The 15820-nt window shown below is 31.0% G+C and overlaps 2 protein-coding genes across 5 annotated transcripts in view; one reads left to right on the top strand and one right to left on the bottom strand.

Annotated features, from left to right (window-relative positions):
* Positions 1–542: 542 nt before the first annotated feature.
* LOC129954178 (growth hormone-regulated TBC protein 1-A) overlaps positions 543–15820 on the bottom strand; it is a 58992-nt gene continuing 43714 nt past the window's right edge. The window contains exon 7 of the transcript XR_008782656.1: positions 543–617. The gene's annotated coding sequence lies outside the window, so the exon portion shown is untranslated. The remainder of the gene's footprint in view (positions 618–15820) is intronic.
* Positions 3129–15818, top strand: LOC129954179 (achaete-scute homolog 1a). Of its 4 annotated transcripts, none has more exons than XM_056067915.1 (5): positions 3129–3265; positions 5611–5762; positions 5834–5957; positions 6116–6324; positions 15062–15818. In XM_056067915.1, the coding sequence occupies exons 1-5, from the start codon at positions 3219–3221 to the stop codon at positions 15187–15189; spliced, it is 660 nt and encodes a 219-aa protein (XP_055923890.1). In that variant the 5' UTR covers positions 3129–3218; the 3' UTR covers positions 15190–15818. The 4 variants fall into 4 exon arrangements, with proteins under 4 accessions (XP_055923890.1, XP_055923888.1, XP_055923889.1 ...); XM_056067913.1 differs by having other exon boundaries at positions 5834–5972; positions 15062–15812; XM_056067914.1 differs by having other exon boundaries at positions 6116–6327; positions 15062–15806.

The following is a 15820-nucleotide window of genomic DNA, read 5'->3' as shown; positions in this document are numbered from 1 at the left end:
GGAGTATTCGATAGTTCTTACCAGAGTGTGCAAGGCTGTTTCTACCGATTTCCCTTTGAAGCAAGCATGCATGGGTTGACATGCGAGCATTTGCCCGCCTTGGAAATGGAAACAACCTTTACTTCTATCCATCGCTTAGGTATATAGGCCAGATCTAGACAACTTTTGAAGATCATCTCAATGATGGGAAAAGTTCACCTTTTATTATCATTTAGGGAAACTTTGCATTCTTTCTTCTAGATATCCTCTGATATCTGCATTACATAACCTTTTTAGTAGCAGGTAATTCATAGTCGGCCATGTAAAATGCCTTTGCTATATTGTTGAACACGCCCAAGGTAGATTTATCTAGTTATCTATCTGACTGAAAACCAAATTGATTCTCACTAAAACTTTGTTCAAGGAGTGTGTTAAATATTACATCTGAAGTACACGATTTTAAATTTCAAATAACTTAATAGATCAGTTACGAGTTACTTTTCCTATTAGTTTTATACGAGTTCATAACAATACACAAATACTAGTACTACTTGAGAACTTACCCTTTAATTAGCGACTCCGATTTAAATATTACATGCGTCAATATTCTATTTTTCTCTAGTACAAAAGGCTCATATCTGTAAAAAAAATAAAGAAAACGGCACGTTTTAGAACCACTTTTTTCATCCTGAAACCAAAAGAAGTCACTGTTATTTTGGGAAAAATACTAATAGTAACCTATTGCAACATCAAATATTAAATAACTTTTAGTTTTTGTACACTAAAAAAATAACAACAAATATTTTTGCTTTTGCGCTAACAAAAAACTGAAACTGCATGAAAAATTAAAAACTTTTTTAAGAAACCAACAGAAAGTGCCACAAAAAACTTTAACAACTACAAATACATAGTTTCCTCATTCAAAATAAGACCGAAAACAAAGTAAATTAAGATTTTTTACAATTTAATTTGTTGGAAAAATAATAATTTAATTCCTAATAATATTTTTTGAAACGAAAAAATAAATATTTTTAACAACGACACTAGTTTGAACATTTTGGAGCGTCATTGCACTTCGGCATTTTGGATTAAAATTTTGTAATTTAGCTTCAACCAAAACCATGCATGTCAAGAAGTTGTTGCAAGAAATGGAAGACATTTTTCTCCTCTTCTGATTTTGCTACAAAACCCTTAAATTTCCAAAATTTTAACTGGTGCTCGATTAATTTACCTAAGCCTCTTTGCTTTGGCAGGATTTAAAGAAGAACTTTCAAAATGATTGGTGACAATAACATCTTTTATTCCCTCAAACATCATTGTAAAGCTTCTTGCCTCAACCCTTTTTACCGTTATTTTAACGTAATTTGCCAGTGAAAGAGCCAGCTACATTCCTCCCCTGAAACAGTTTAATCGTAATACTTGCACTTCTATAGATTTTTATCAGTTTGCCTTCGGTCGTACTATAAAGTACAGATATTTATTCCTTAGCCGTACAACGCGAATGTTTTTTCCGATTTTGTTTTTGTCAAAACTTTGGCTTTGGTTTATTAAAAGTATACAAAACACTGAGCATTAAAACAAAAAAACAAATCAATATATTTTAGGGCACATTTATCATAATACAATTCTTTGTACAATGCAAATGATATAAGCATCAATGCTGTCAAATGCAGACACATCAAAGATATACAATGATTATAGTGGTGCGAATGTATCGGTGGACGTTATTTACCCCAAAATCATGCCACACAAAATAAATCACCCTTCTTTAAAGTAAGATAAAGGATTATCGAAAACAGGTGAAAGATTTCAAAATGCGGGTAATTTTCAAAGGATTTTAAAGAAAGGGTAGATTAACAAGGAACTACTTTTGCAATGTTTTTTAGTTCTTGGCTAAAGTATTGACAGGTGTACTTTAATAAATATATTATATGTGTGTAGGTAACCCAAGAATCCATAGTTTTTTATATAATATATTTTTCTTAAAAGTCAAATGCACAACCTTTTTATTAACAAATGACATCATTCTTCTTGAAATATGAAATTAATGTGCCCTCGCTTAAAAAAAATAGTCTATTTGATAAATAAAGAGTTATGAAATTTGTGTTCAGTTAAATATTTTCTAGAGTTTCGCTGCTTTTGCAGACCGAGCTTTTAAAATAAAGCGGTTTTTAATATGGACAGGTTGATTTTGGCAGCTAGAAGCGGCCACTTTGTTTTTTCTTACTTTCTGTAAAAATATAAGTCATTTAATACAACTTGATTTCCCAATTGTGCGTACCCTAATATCGACAAAGCTCGCCTTAGTCGTTCTTCCAAGTCGTTTATTCAACTTTTAATAGCCAAATTTCAGTGAACAAAAATACTACCGCTTTTCGTGTTTTAAAATCGAGGATTTTTTCCCTTTTGATAGAGAAACGTTTTAAGTTTTTGCTGAAATAATGATTGACGGAATTGTTTTCCTTTAAAAGTTCTAAAAAAATTCTGACTCAGCATAAGTCTATCTTTTAAAGTTAGCTCACTATAATCTTTTTTAAGCTAGCCAAATGTGTTCTAAAATAAAGCATACATGTAACGCCGTGGAGCGCAGCTGGTTTTCAAACACATTTTTAATATTTAAGTCTTAAATTTACGAAATCTGAGTATTAAATAGATATTAATTTAATTCTCCGAAAATATCCTTCAAGTAATATTTACCTTAAATTTAAATATTAAAGACTTAACACAAAATCGGGGGATATCATAACCATAACCTTAAATTATACGCAAAATAAAAATGGCGTCCCGGGGTTGCTATGAGGAAGTAAATTCCAGTTTTAACATCGTAAGATAAAACTCCACCCCTAGAAACGAAAATTCATTCGAAAAATGATGGTAATTCATTTCACCCCTGAAATTAGTTCATTTAAAATGAACAAAAAATGAATTTCTTGTTTATTCCATGAACAAAGATGGCAAAAATTGTTAGAAGGGATGAAATTACTCTACGACTCGAAGTTCATCAGATTGCAATAATCCAATTGGAGGCGGAGTCTTATTAGATTAAGTCTTATCCTTGCTGCTCTATAAAACTCAATAGAATCCTTTTAGGTCAATTCAAATTGGATTTTATAACTGTGAAGTGCGGTCGGATAAAAATTGAAGGAGGATAAAATAAATGTTGGTTTCTGTGAATAAAAACTTAAATCTAAATAAATAAATTAAGTGGCTGTGTTTTGAAATTAAACAAAATAAGTAAAATGTCGCGAAATCAATTACCAGACTCTTCATCTTCACCACCAATTAGGTTAGATATATTAATATTTTATTTTGAGGCGTATATTTTTACGAATTAAATTAATTATTTATAAACAAACCCCGGAAATTTATTTTTGATAAAGAATAAAATAGATGAAATTTAATATAATAAAATAAGGATTACGACCATCTAAATCAATTGGATTCCATCAAATTACCCCAAACACACCGGTCTCATTTGGTCTGAGAGGCATCTAGCTCTGTCGTACACGGGCAATATTTGCAATCAGCGTAAATAGTTTGATAACAATTTAACGCGAGTTTTCAGCTGCTTACATACTAATGTATGTACGTCACCTCACACAAGCATGAAATTGGGCGCATTCACAAAGCTAGTGGCTACGTAGTCAAAATTCAACTAGCTTTGTGAATGCAAAATTGCACTACAAAGCTAGTCAATCCGGAACTGTCATATTAATGACAAATACAAATATATCAAATAAGAAACTTTTTTGATTTGATAACTTTAACTTGTCTTTTCTGTTTTTAAATTCAATAAAATCAAATTAAAGACACAATTTGAATGATTTATATTTGTATTTAAATACTGAACGATGTATTTCATTTTGAATTCGTGTGTCTTTACCGAGCAGCTGATTCAAAATCATTTTTCGCTAATTTGTAGCCGAATTTTTTACACTACGTCGGAGGGGAAATTTCAACTACTTTTGTATTTAGATTTAGCCAATCAGAATCCCTTGACTACGTAGCCTCTAGCTTTGTGAATGCGACCATTGCCTGCCGCTCATCTTAAGTGTCGGCTACCGGGCGATCAGTGAAAATGTTAAGTGAATTAAAAAAAGATCTGTGGTCCGCTCTTTTTGATCAATGGTTTATGTCAAAACAAAATTTTTAAGTGTCATTGTTCCGAATTTTTGGAACTTGTTGGAATCAACCAATTTCAAAATTGAAAACAATTATTTTTATAACATAAACAACGTAATAGAAATGAAATAGAAATTCAAGCTGATTTTAACTTGCTTGACAATTTGAATAAAAATTGATTATACAAATAATAAAATATTTTCTAGGTTAAATGTCAATGACAGGAATCATTGAGAAACATTAGTTCATTTTATAATGTTATTATAGGTCCGATTAAGATGTTGAATGATTCTTAAATTCATTGTTTTTTCCCAAGCCAAAACCAAATAATTAGTGGTTTTCTAACAAATCATTCACTTTGAAAGTTCAACACTTTTAACTCAGCTAACGAGCAAAGGAGTAGAGTTTTACAAAACATAACTATTTGCCACTCCAACAATGAGATTAGGAACGATACAATGAAGTCATATTGCTACAAATCATAACAATCTTAATATTTAGGAAGGATGATTATTTACAATAGTTAGAAAAAGAACATACAAAGTGTGAACAAATTTTGAATCTTTTATCCCTATTTTTAGTTTTGTGAACAACTATTTTGCGGAATTTAAACTTGTAGTTTAAGAACTTTTTATTGATAGAAATTCTGTGTAAAGTTACATACATATATTTAAAATGTTTTTTATTGTGAATTAACTTAAATTAACAGCGGAGATCATTAAAAACTGCGTCAACTTCAATATCTCGAATAAATTCCAGCCGCGATGCCCAGTTTTCAACCAATTTTTGCAATAGTTGGGGAAGTATGTACGATTTAAAACGCGCAATATGTTCTCTTCAAAAGCCTGCGTACACAAGCTATTTCACATTACCTCACAATAATAGTCCATCGCAATTAGATCTCGCGATCTTGATGGCCACGCCCTAGCCCACGACGCGAGATAATGCTTTCACCAAAACTTTTATCTACATTTTTTTATCGTGTTTCATCATTTTTTGATAATCATTCCGTCTGTGTAAAATGATTCAACTCAATTCAATTCGATTGAACAATTTCAGATTCAAATTGTCAAAATTCGTTGTTACCTTGGTGAAATTTAAAATTTATTTTTATAAAATATCTACATAAATAAAAGTGTCAAATTGGCGGATTTTGAATGCATTTTTTATTTTTCTTGTTTTTTTTTTAATGTCGTTAGCTTTGTCGGTCACAGAAATGTGTTTTTTTAAAGATACAAAGTGGACTCAGAAAACTTTCCAGTCGTTTGTGTAAGCGCCTGGAATAAACATATTTGTTTGAAATTGACTATCACATTTTTTTAAACAGCTTTTTAGGCATTAATTTGACTATCACCTTACGTAGAAATGCGATCCTTTTTACTGTCATTTATCAACAGTCACCCTACCGATTCCACCCCTGATTTTAGCGTGTTGTCATTTCACAGCACTAACAATTAACATTTCATTTTCATACAACTTTTAAAACTCTTTACTTTTATTGTATTTCAGTCAACTTTCCTTCCATAACTTTGATGATGACCTTATCAACGATTTACCCTCTTGTGTTTATGCAAGCCAGCATCATCCAAGCAATACTAGTAATAATATTCGTATTAATTCAAACATTCGACAAATTCAACACCAATATTTGCATCACACAGGTAAATAACACATTAAAATTAGTTTTTCAAGACTCTTTTAACTATAATTTATATTATTATAAAACCCTTAGAATGCCTCGACTCACCAACGCCATCAAATATAAATCATCCAGCTAATATATCAAATTACAATTCAGCACCTTATAAAATCCAGAGACAACAAGCTAGCATTCGCGAAAGGAAACGCATCCAGAGGTCTGCTCCAACTGGGTATTTTGAAATTTTTATTTGAATTTTATTTCTCGAAATACGTTTTATTTGAAAATCATAACATATATGCCTATAATAAGTAAAACTAAAGTTCTAATATAGTTATTTTTTATTCTTTATGTGTGTTTTTTTCAACTTCACAGTAGTATAAATTCAGCTTTTGACGAACTTAGAGTCCATGTGCCAACATTTCCATATGAAAAACGTTTAAGTAAAATTGATACTTTACGACTTGCTATTGCTTATATTTCTTTGCTGAGGGAAGTTTTACAAACAGATTATGATCCTTTAACATATGTGGAAAAATGCTTAAGAGGAGAGATTAAGGCTGATCGAGCAAATTGGAATACCAGTGGTGAGGCTTTTTCATTATTTTCTTTAAAAATATTATTAAAATAGCAAAACACAATCAACATGTTTAAAACTAAAAATCTGCGTCTTTCACGAGATGTTAGGAAGTTCTCGAAAGATTTGCCTAACCTTTGTTTCAATATTACTTGCTTTAAGACCATATGAATATATTATTTTCCGATATGCACACTTTTACACCTTTTACTCTGTTCTACCGACACCAATGCCAGAAAACAATTGCTGAAAACAATAATTCGGTTATTAATCCTTTAAATATGTTAAAAGTCTTATACATTAATTAAGCACCATTGAAAACGAAAGTGACAAATATTAACAAATATGCAATCAATACAATTTCGATTTGTTTAAAACAATTTTATTATGCTTTCATTTGTACATTTGAGTTTTGTGCAGACTTCAGCTGGATCGGTCGATCGCAATGCATTATTCAAAAAAAAATTTAAACATCAGTGAGTTGAGTCTGCTTCTTCTGGCAAATGACTTTCCATTTGTTTATCCTACCATTGGCAGATTATTTGTTAATCCTTTCATACCGCTTCCAACAATTGGTAAATTGTTTGTGACTCCGCTCATAACATCAAAAGGGTTAAATGGTAAATCCATTGGCAATGCACTTGCGGATGGAAAGATTGCGGAAATAGCAATAATAGCCATTAAAACAAAGAAGGTGTAGTTGAGTGCGAACATTTTTGTTTAAATTTGCAGTAGAAACCTCTTTCGACGAGAAACTAGGTACTTATGATTTTAATTAAAACTCGTTAAGCTTTTATACTGACACAGTTGCCAAATTATCTACTTCTAGAAGTCAAAACATCCTACTAAGCAAATAAAATAAATTATGTGAATAATAACCTACGTCTCTTCATCTCATCTTAGGATTATGTTATAATTTTCTTTATATAAAAACAATATTTTCTTACATATTAATGTCGTCTATGTTTGCGGGTTGATTTGTTACTCAAATTAAAGCTAATGCAAATAGTACTTTAGCATTGTAAATATTTATTTTGTACTGTAAAATAATTTCATGTTGTTTGGTAACTAATTAGTTTAGTACCGTAGATAAGACCTTTAAATAAAACACGACCGAAAACAATAATAAATCCCACATTATCCTTACGTCAAAATGTGCCTAAGGTGAATACTTTGTTTGTTTCGTTGGCTTCGTTCAAGATCAGACAGCAAGAGTATCCGGATACCTTTTGTCAGGGTTTTACGTGTGAAACAACAGATGGGATGTCAAAAAAGGAATCCAAGAATTTCTGAAAAATGTGGGTATCTGATTCAATATTCAGTTGAATTTGAAGGAACCAGACAATTGATCTTCAATTTTAATATATTTTGTTAAAAATCCGTGTAATTATTAAAATTATATATTGGACATCGAAATCGAAGTGTTTATCTCTATTTTGTGAGTAGGTGTCTATAGATAACACATATCCAGGATATCCTATATTCTCAAACTTAACATAATGTATGTAGTTAAATTTGTAAACAAAACTAATGATTCCGAGATTTTAAATGATATATCGAGAAAAATTTAAGGCAAAATAACTACAGCTTACGCACTTCCTAGCGATCACTAAAAATCGTCATTAAACATTTTGAAGTTTTGAAAATGAAATAATAATGTTATCCTTCTGTTGTCAATTCATTTTTAATTGGTTTGATTGTCCATGACATCGAATTGGTCATCTTTAAGGTTTTGAATCGAGTGTGGAATCTCAAAATCTCAATATCAAATTGTGACCTTCTCGAGAAATATCACGGACGGTTTAAAGTTGTACGTAAAATACGCTGTTCTGTCGTTTGTGGAATGCCTAATTCCAAAGATCGCAGAGGAATCGACAAACCTGGGTTTTAGTCAACACTACGGTCTACAGCAGCAATATTTTTAGATAGAAACATATAATAAGCAGAATTTGGTTGACCACAAATATCTCACCAACTAATAGTGATACCGTTTTCAATAAATTTAATATTAAACATGACGCTTTCAAACAAAGTTATGTACACAAAATCAGCAAAAAGAAAGAAAATATTTGCCACCCCAAACTTTTTATAAACAGTAAATGATTCACCTATAGAATAATTGTATGGAACGATAAATAACGTTTTTGACATTGTATACAACCTTTAGAAGAAAATCAGATTGTTTAAGTGCCTTTTAACCCACATATTGCCCAAAATTGTTGAAATAGACTTATATAGACCCGAAGCTTTAAATCATGAGATTCAAGTAGTATAAGACAACAGAGGTTCTTAGATTTAAAAATGACAGATTAGTCAATTTTTCAAAACTTTAACTACATCGAGTAGATCACACGAAAAACTTTTCTCCCGAAATGACCCAAGGTGCTTTCATCTGCTTTTGTCATAGTCCATAATTCTGCACCATGTAGCAGGACGGGGATGATGAGGGTCTTATACATATAGCGACAAGTTGATCCCTCGAGAGAGGGCTTTGCTGCTTAATTGCTTTCTTAGCCCAAAGAAACGGTTAGTTAGTGAAAACTATCATAGCAAAAGTTATTCTTTGTTTGATCTCAGCGCTGGTGTTGTTTTTTGCGTTTTTCAACTTATAACTTTCAAATACAAAAGTTTGACCTTAAAGATCATACAAGATCATACAAGTTACATACATGCGCATCTTTTCAACTACTACTCGTATTTGACGCATATTATTCCTTAATAATGGTTTGTACCTAAAAGCACTTAAGGAAATAATTCTAATTCTTTATTAGACTAAGAGCAGGCGCAAAAATATCAAGTTATTTATAAACTTTGCTTAAGAATATGAGAAGATAGGCCTCAGGATGTAGTACGAAGACCAACAAATCCATTTACCTGCATCAGTGATGGAGTGGATTCTAAGGTGTAAACAAAATTACCCAAGTCAAGTTATTTGCAAGACATGTAGTCAACCTCCATTCGCTTTACGTGTAGATGAAAATTGCTTTCCTTAACGTACCCCCCAACGTTAGACTAAAATTCTCCAAATTTAAAATTATTTTTTCTTAAAGCAAAAAAAAGCAATACTTATGTTATCAGAGTTTTTTAACGGTGTTTTCATCATAGGTCTTAAAATGGCTAAGCATAAACCCGAGTTAATATTTTTTTATTTAAGCGACTGACCGATATGAGGTGGCCTATTTTATATGTCGAAAAGACGACGTGGTATCCGATTCCAATGAATACATATTTCGAATTGGAGTGAATGTTTCAATAAACTTTCTTTAGGTTATAAATTTAACCTTTTTTTTAATATCAATTTTCATCAATATTCTATTTCATTAATTCTAAAAAGAATCCATAAGTTTTTATTTTAAAACCAACCCCCTGAAAGCAGACACGTTTAGCAGAATGGGGCTGATATTTTCGATCAAATACATAAGTTAAATTTGAAGAATTAAAATAATGAAAACTATCATAGCAAACTGTTTGGTGTCTTTTTTTAATTTTATTGCACATTAACTGTGCGGTGATGTTAAGACTTACACTCTTTTATTTAGATTCTAGAGACCTTGAGACGTCGAAAAATATCAATTCGACAGATCAGACCAATTACAATAACTTTTGCGGAGTTGAAAATTAACAATACTTATGTACTTTACTGTATTGCATGTCCCCACGCGAGACAACTGATGAATATAAGCCAACTTTCAGTTCAATTATAGCCATCGGTAGTTAACATAATGTACGCTGAGTGCATACAAAATCACCGGATAAACTAAAAATCTGCGTTTTTCATGAAATTTTAGGAAGTTCACTAAAGATTTGCCTAACCTTTGTTTCAATATTATTTTCTTTAAGAGTATATGAATCAATTATGTTCCGATATGTACAGTTCAACACCTTTTACTCTGTTCTACCGATACCGATGCAAGAAAACAATTACTGAAAACAATAATTCGGTTATTAATCCTTTAAAAATGTTAAAAGTCTTATACATTAATTAAGCACCATTGAAAACGAAAGTTACAAATATTAATAAATATGCAATCAATACAATTTCGATTTGTTTAAAACAATTTTATTATGCTTTCATTTGTACATTTGAGTTTTGTGCAGACTTCAGCTGGATCGGTCGATCGCAATGCATTATTCCAAAAAATTTAAACATCAGTGAGTTGAGTCTGCTTCTTCTGGCAAATGACTTGCCATTTGTTTATCCTACCATGGGCAGATTATTTGTTAATTCGCCCATGCCGCTTCCAACAATTGGTAAATTATTTGTGACTCCGCTCATAATATCAAAAGGGTTAAATGGTAATGGTAAATTCATTGGCAATGCACTTGCGGATGGGAAGATTGCTGAAATAGCAATAATAGCCATTAGAACAATGAAGGTGTAGTTGAGTGCGAACATTTTCGTTTAAATTTGCAGTAGAAACCTCTTTCGACGAGAAACTAGGTACTTATGATTTTAATTAAAACTCGTCAAGCTTTTATAATGACATCAATTGCCGAATTATCTATGTACTTAGATAAGTCAAAACATCTTACTAAGCAAATAAAATAAATTATGTGAATAATAACCTACGTCTACGCATCTAATCCTAGGATTATGTTATAATGTTCTTTAAAAAAAAACAATATTTTCTTATGTCGTCTATATTTGGGGGTTGGTTTGTAGCTCAAATTAAAGCTTATGCAAATAGTACTCTAACATTGTAAATAGTGTGTACTATAAAATAATTTCATGTTGTTTTTGTAACTAATTAATTTAGTACCGTAGATAAGACCTTTAAATAAAACATGAAAACAATAATAAATCCCACATTATCCCTACGTCAAAATGTGCCTAAGGTGAATACTTTGTTTGTTTCGTTGGCTTTTTTGCTATATGATTCCTTTTTTGCTATATGAAAGAATAGCTGATTCAATTTGCTGATTCCGTTGAATTCGAAGGAACCAAATTGATCTCTAATTTAAATATATTTTGTTAAAAATCAGTGTAGTTATTAAAATTATATGTACATATATTGAAAGTTTTTTTTTGCGTCACATGAATAGGGACAAAATCTTAATTTATCTGTAAGACCCTTTAAAGTAAAGAAAATGAGAACAAATCTTATGGTTTGGGTAAAAACTGGTATTATTGAATGGATTAGAGTAATTTTTAATAATGTGTGCGGCCTCCTGATTTTTGAATTACTTCAAGTAACCTGTGCTGTATGAATTCATAAAGTGCTGTCAGATAATTGAACGAAATTTGGGCCCAGGACTGTTTTATGCCTTCAATAATGTCTTCGGCTTTTTGGTATTGCCGCCCTCCTTCGTAGACTTTTCTTGGAAACAATCCCCACCCGATTTCAATGATGTTCTGGTCACGAGAATATGAGGGTCATGGTAATAGGTTCACTTTATGCCCCTGAATCTAGGCTTTTGGGAAAGTACATCGTTGTTCACCAAGTAATTCAGAAAACCGCTCGAAAACATCTCGTCTCATAATCTATTTTTAAGTAGTCATTTTAGAGCTTTAAAAATCTAGCTGCATGATCCCGTTATAGGTGATTGCTTCCCCTACTATTACACCGCCCCTTTTGTTGTAACGTCCGGTCTGTCCAGTACGATATGTCAAGCTTAATTTCACCTGATGTGATTTGTTGCAAAATAAAGGTGTTTTGGGTCTTGCGTTCAGCATTTAATTGTGTTTTTACTTCATTTTTGGTGTCGTATATGGTTTCTTTTCTATCACCCGAGCAACAGTCGATCTAATAGCATTTGCTCAGCATCTGCCTTGATTGTACTAATTAAGTCTTGAATTTGAAGCCCACTTTTCTTGAAATTATGTGGACTTCTTGACGTTTTTTTTCTTTTTTTCCATACCTCTCTAGGTCCTGGAGGTAGTTGACTACAACATTTTAACTTCTTTTAATTTTGCTGGCTATATGACGGATGGTTTTGCCGAGATCCCAGCAAGCTCGAATTAGGCCTATTTCCTCCATGATTTCTATTTCTACCAAATTAATACTCGTGATAAGCACAATCAGAATATCCTTTTATCTGATTTAAAACACGTTAATAGGTAAATTTAAATCTTGTCCCTATTGGATGTACGTTTTATAAATTTGGTTGCATAAGTTAAGAATCACCCTTATTAAAACTAAAATGAAAATTAAATACCTTGATCTTTGTATGTGTATTAATATATTTTACATTTATATTTCCGTTTAGCCTTTTTGGCTTTTGCATGTAAGATTACATTCCAAATGCCAATTGAAACACAGTATAAAAGCTCCACAAATTTTGTAAGAACATTATAAATTCCTAGTTTCTTACTGAAAGAAAAATGTTCGCACTTAACTACACCTTTTTTGTTGTAATATTTCTACAAGTGTCGCAAATAATAATGCAAAGCAAATGGGACTGGACACCATCTAGGGTGTGCTTCAAGCCAATAAGCCACTTGAAATGATTGGAATGTAGAATTGCCTTCAAATGTGATCTTTAAACCAGCTGAGTTCTGTAGAAATGCAAATCTATCTAGAACTTAAAATTTTTAATTTCCATTAAAAAAATATGTATATATTTAATGTACACACAGTCCCTGGCCATATTATTAGACGCAATTTAGATTTTATGCAAAAACTTAATTTCCAGCTGTTTTAATCAGGTTTTCGAATATTGTAACCCTTTTAAATTTATATTGTATGCAGAATATAAACTACTTCCTAGAAGTACAGCAACAGATTTAATGGTTTTTCTAAAATTAATATTTTCAGTTTTTTGCTGTTGTTATTTTTGTAATTCTTTTCAATAATTTGTTGAACCTCCTTTTGCTTTAATAAGAGCCTCAATTCTGCGCGGCATACTGTATATGCATGATTTGACTGTTTTCTGCATTTGCGCGTGGTGATTCCAGAAGTGAATTACTCTTTCAATAAGTGACCGCATCTTTCGCTACTTTCCTCTTCATCAGCTCCCACACGTTTTCAATGGGTTCAAATCAGGGCTGTTTCGTCCAACAGAGGGATGTTTTCTTCCCTCAAATAAGTTTTAATGGACCGGACTGTGTGGCATGAAGCTCCATCCATTCTTGAACGTTCAAAATATTGCGAATAATCTAATAATTATAAAAATGCTGCAGTGCGTCTAATAATATGTCCAGGGACTGCATAGTGTATATGTATAAATTTAAAAGTTTGTTAGCTTATTTTTTAATAAGACATTGTTTAAAACAAATTGAGATTTTCTTTATTTTATATTGCAGTCGTTCTGATTAGTTTATTTATTTATATAATGTTGTGCACAATTGCCAATCGTTTTCCGGCATAAGAAAAGTAAAGTAGCAATTTATCAGAATGACAGACATTTTGGAAGCTATAAATATTTTAAAGATCTTCTCGAGAGATAATTGGTACAGATTACTTATTACATACTTACTTACTTAATTAAGGTGGCGCTACAGTCCGGGGCAGACCTAGGCCTCGACCAACATGAGTCTCCAGCCAGCTCGGTCCCCAGCTAGCTGTCTTCAGTTTCGCACGCCAAGTACCAGCAGATTACTTATTACACTGCTAATATAATACATTAATGGAAATTACCCTCCTTAAGTTTTAAATTCAAAAGTTAACGCAAAACATTCAATTTTTTAGAATTTATCTTCTAACATCGGCTCCAATCTACGAGTAAACAGACTGGAAATAATAGTAACAATCAAGACTCCTTTAAATTGCATCATCTCCATTTTAAATTATCCTTTGTTTTCCTAGTAAAACTGATAAAATTTGTTTGGCAAACTTTCTCATTTTTTAGATTTTGCCATCTTTATTTTTAAAGCATTTAAAGAAATGTCAACAAGAACAGAATATATTATTTTTAGAAAAAAAAACTACGTTTGAACACAATTTATAATATTTCTACATGACACGTACCCAAGTCCCAAAACTCTTCTTAATTCTCTTCGACATGTTTGATCACCAAATATTACTAAGAATTTGTTCAGAAAATGTTTTGCAATTGGTTGATAATTCTGGAGAAAACTTAAAAACAAATAACGGTTCTATGGGAGGTACCTTTCTGGAGCAATTAAAAAATATTTTTTTAAGTTTAGCCAAGGTAAGAGAAAATTTACTAAAAACCTATTGGTTAGTTTTTTTTTTTAAATCGAATTCTCGATTTTTGACCAACAAATTTGAATGTGGACTGCTGTTTCTTTTAGTCTCAAAAAAAGACTAACGCGAATCTGCTTAAAACCTTAATTTCTTAAGTTTGAACTCAATCGACCTAATAGTTTAGGCTGTAGGGACAGACAGATGAGCGGAATCAGGGGACCCTTTTTTTGACTTGTCTATATTCATGTCATGTTTGATTAAAATCTCGAGTTCGTATGCAACAATACTTGCCATATAGCTGTTATAAAACGCAAGTAAAAAAGAAAACAACAATGTTTAGTCTGTATGATTAAAAACAAGTGCTCGGGATCGTAGAGGATTCAAAATGTCCTCATCATATCTCTGAAGGAGCCAACTTACAACTTAAACAATGAAAAAGCTATTTGCCTTGACAGTTGATAATCTGTATGAAATGAAATTCAAACCCATAGGTGTTACGAAATATAAAAAATTGCATCAATAGACTTGTTACAGAGATATATTGAAAGTTAAAAGTAAGAAAAATAAAATTATTTTTCCGATATCTTCTAAACATATATAATATACTTATTATTTAAACCTTAAATATTCATAAATATTTCTTACATTTAATTTCAGATCTTACTGCTCGTTTGTCTTGGATCAATTGGGAAAATCTAGGCGTCCATCCCGGTCGAAGAACTCTTCTTACTTCACTAGCGCTTTCATCTGATCCACTTTGTGGGCCGCACTGCGGCCCAAATTAAAATGAATAAATAACAATTGGGCTGCCAAAACTTAATTTAAGAACAAAAATTAAAAAAAAAAAAAAACAAAAACCAAAGAATAATGAAATGAAAAGTCTTCCTTGAATTTGTTTGTTTTGTTTTCATAAATTTATTTTTGATTCAATTCCTTGATTTTTATTTTTGTTTAAATACACTTATTTTAACATCACTTAAGTTTTCATTTGTTATTTAATTAAACATAAATTAATAATCTAATATAATAATTTACATACATTGAGCGAGACAAGAGATGGTGATAGATATGGAGTTAGACGCAATAACAGAATATAAATTATTTCAGCATATTTTTATTATTGTATGTGTATATAATTTTTGTATTATAAATTGAATAACAAAATGGCATTTGTTGTTTTTTTCTTATTAGTTTAAAAAAATGATAAACTTTTTTTGTTAATTAAGAATGTTTTAAGAAAAACAATATTTGTTTTTTGGAAAAATAATTGTAATTATTCTTTTCTTGTTATATTATTTAATTATCCTTTATTATCTATAAGAAAAACTTAAAACTTAACATTTTTTACACTCGACTAGAGTTTTTTTTTAAATTATAATACAAATTATTAATATATATTATAAAACACAAATATAA

Source organism: Eupeodes corollae, chromosome 1 (genome assembly GCF_945859685.1).
Source record: "Eupeodes corollae chromosome 1, idEupCoro1.1, whole genome shotgun sequence".
Taxonomy (NCBI): domain Eukaryota; kingdom Metazoa; phylum Arthropoda; class Insecta; order Diptera; family Syrphidae; genus Eupeodes; species Eupeodes corollae.
Note: the sequence above shows the minus strand (reverse complement) of the source record. Positions and strands in the feature narration are given on the sequence as shown.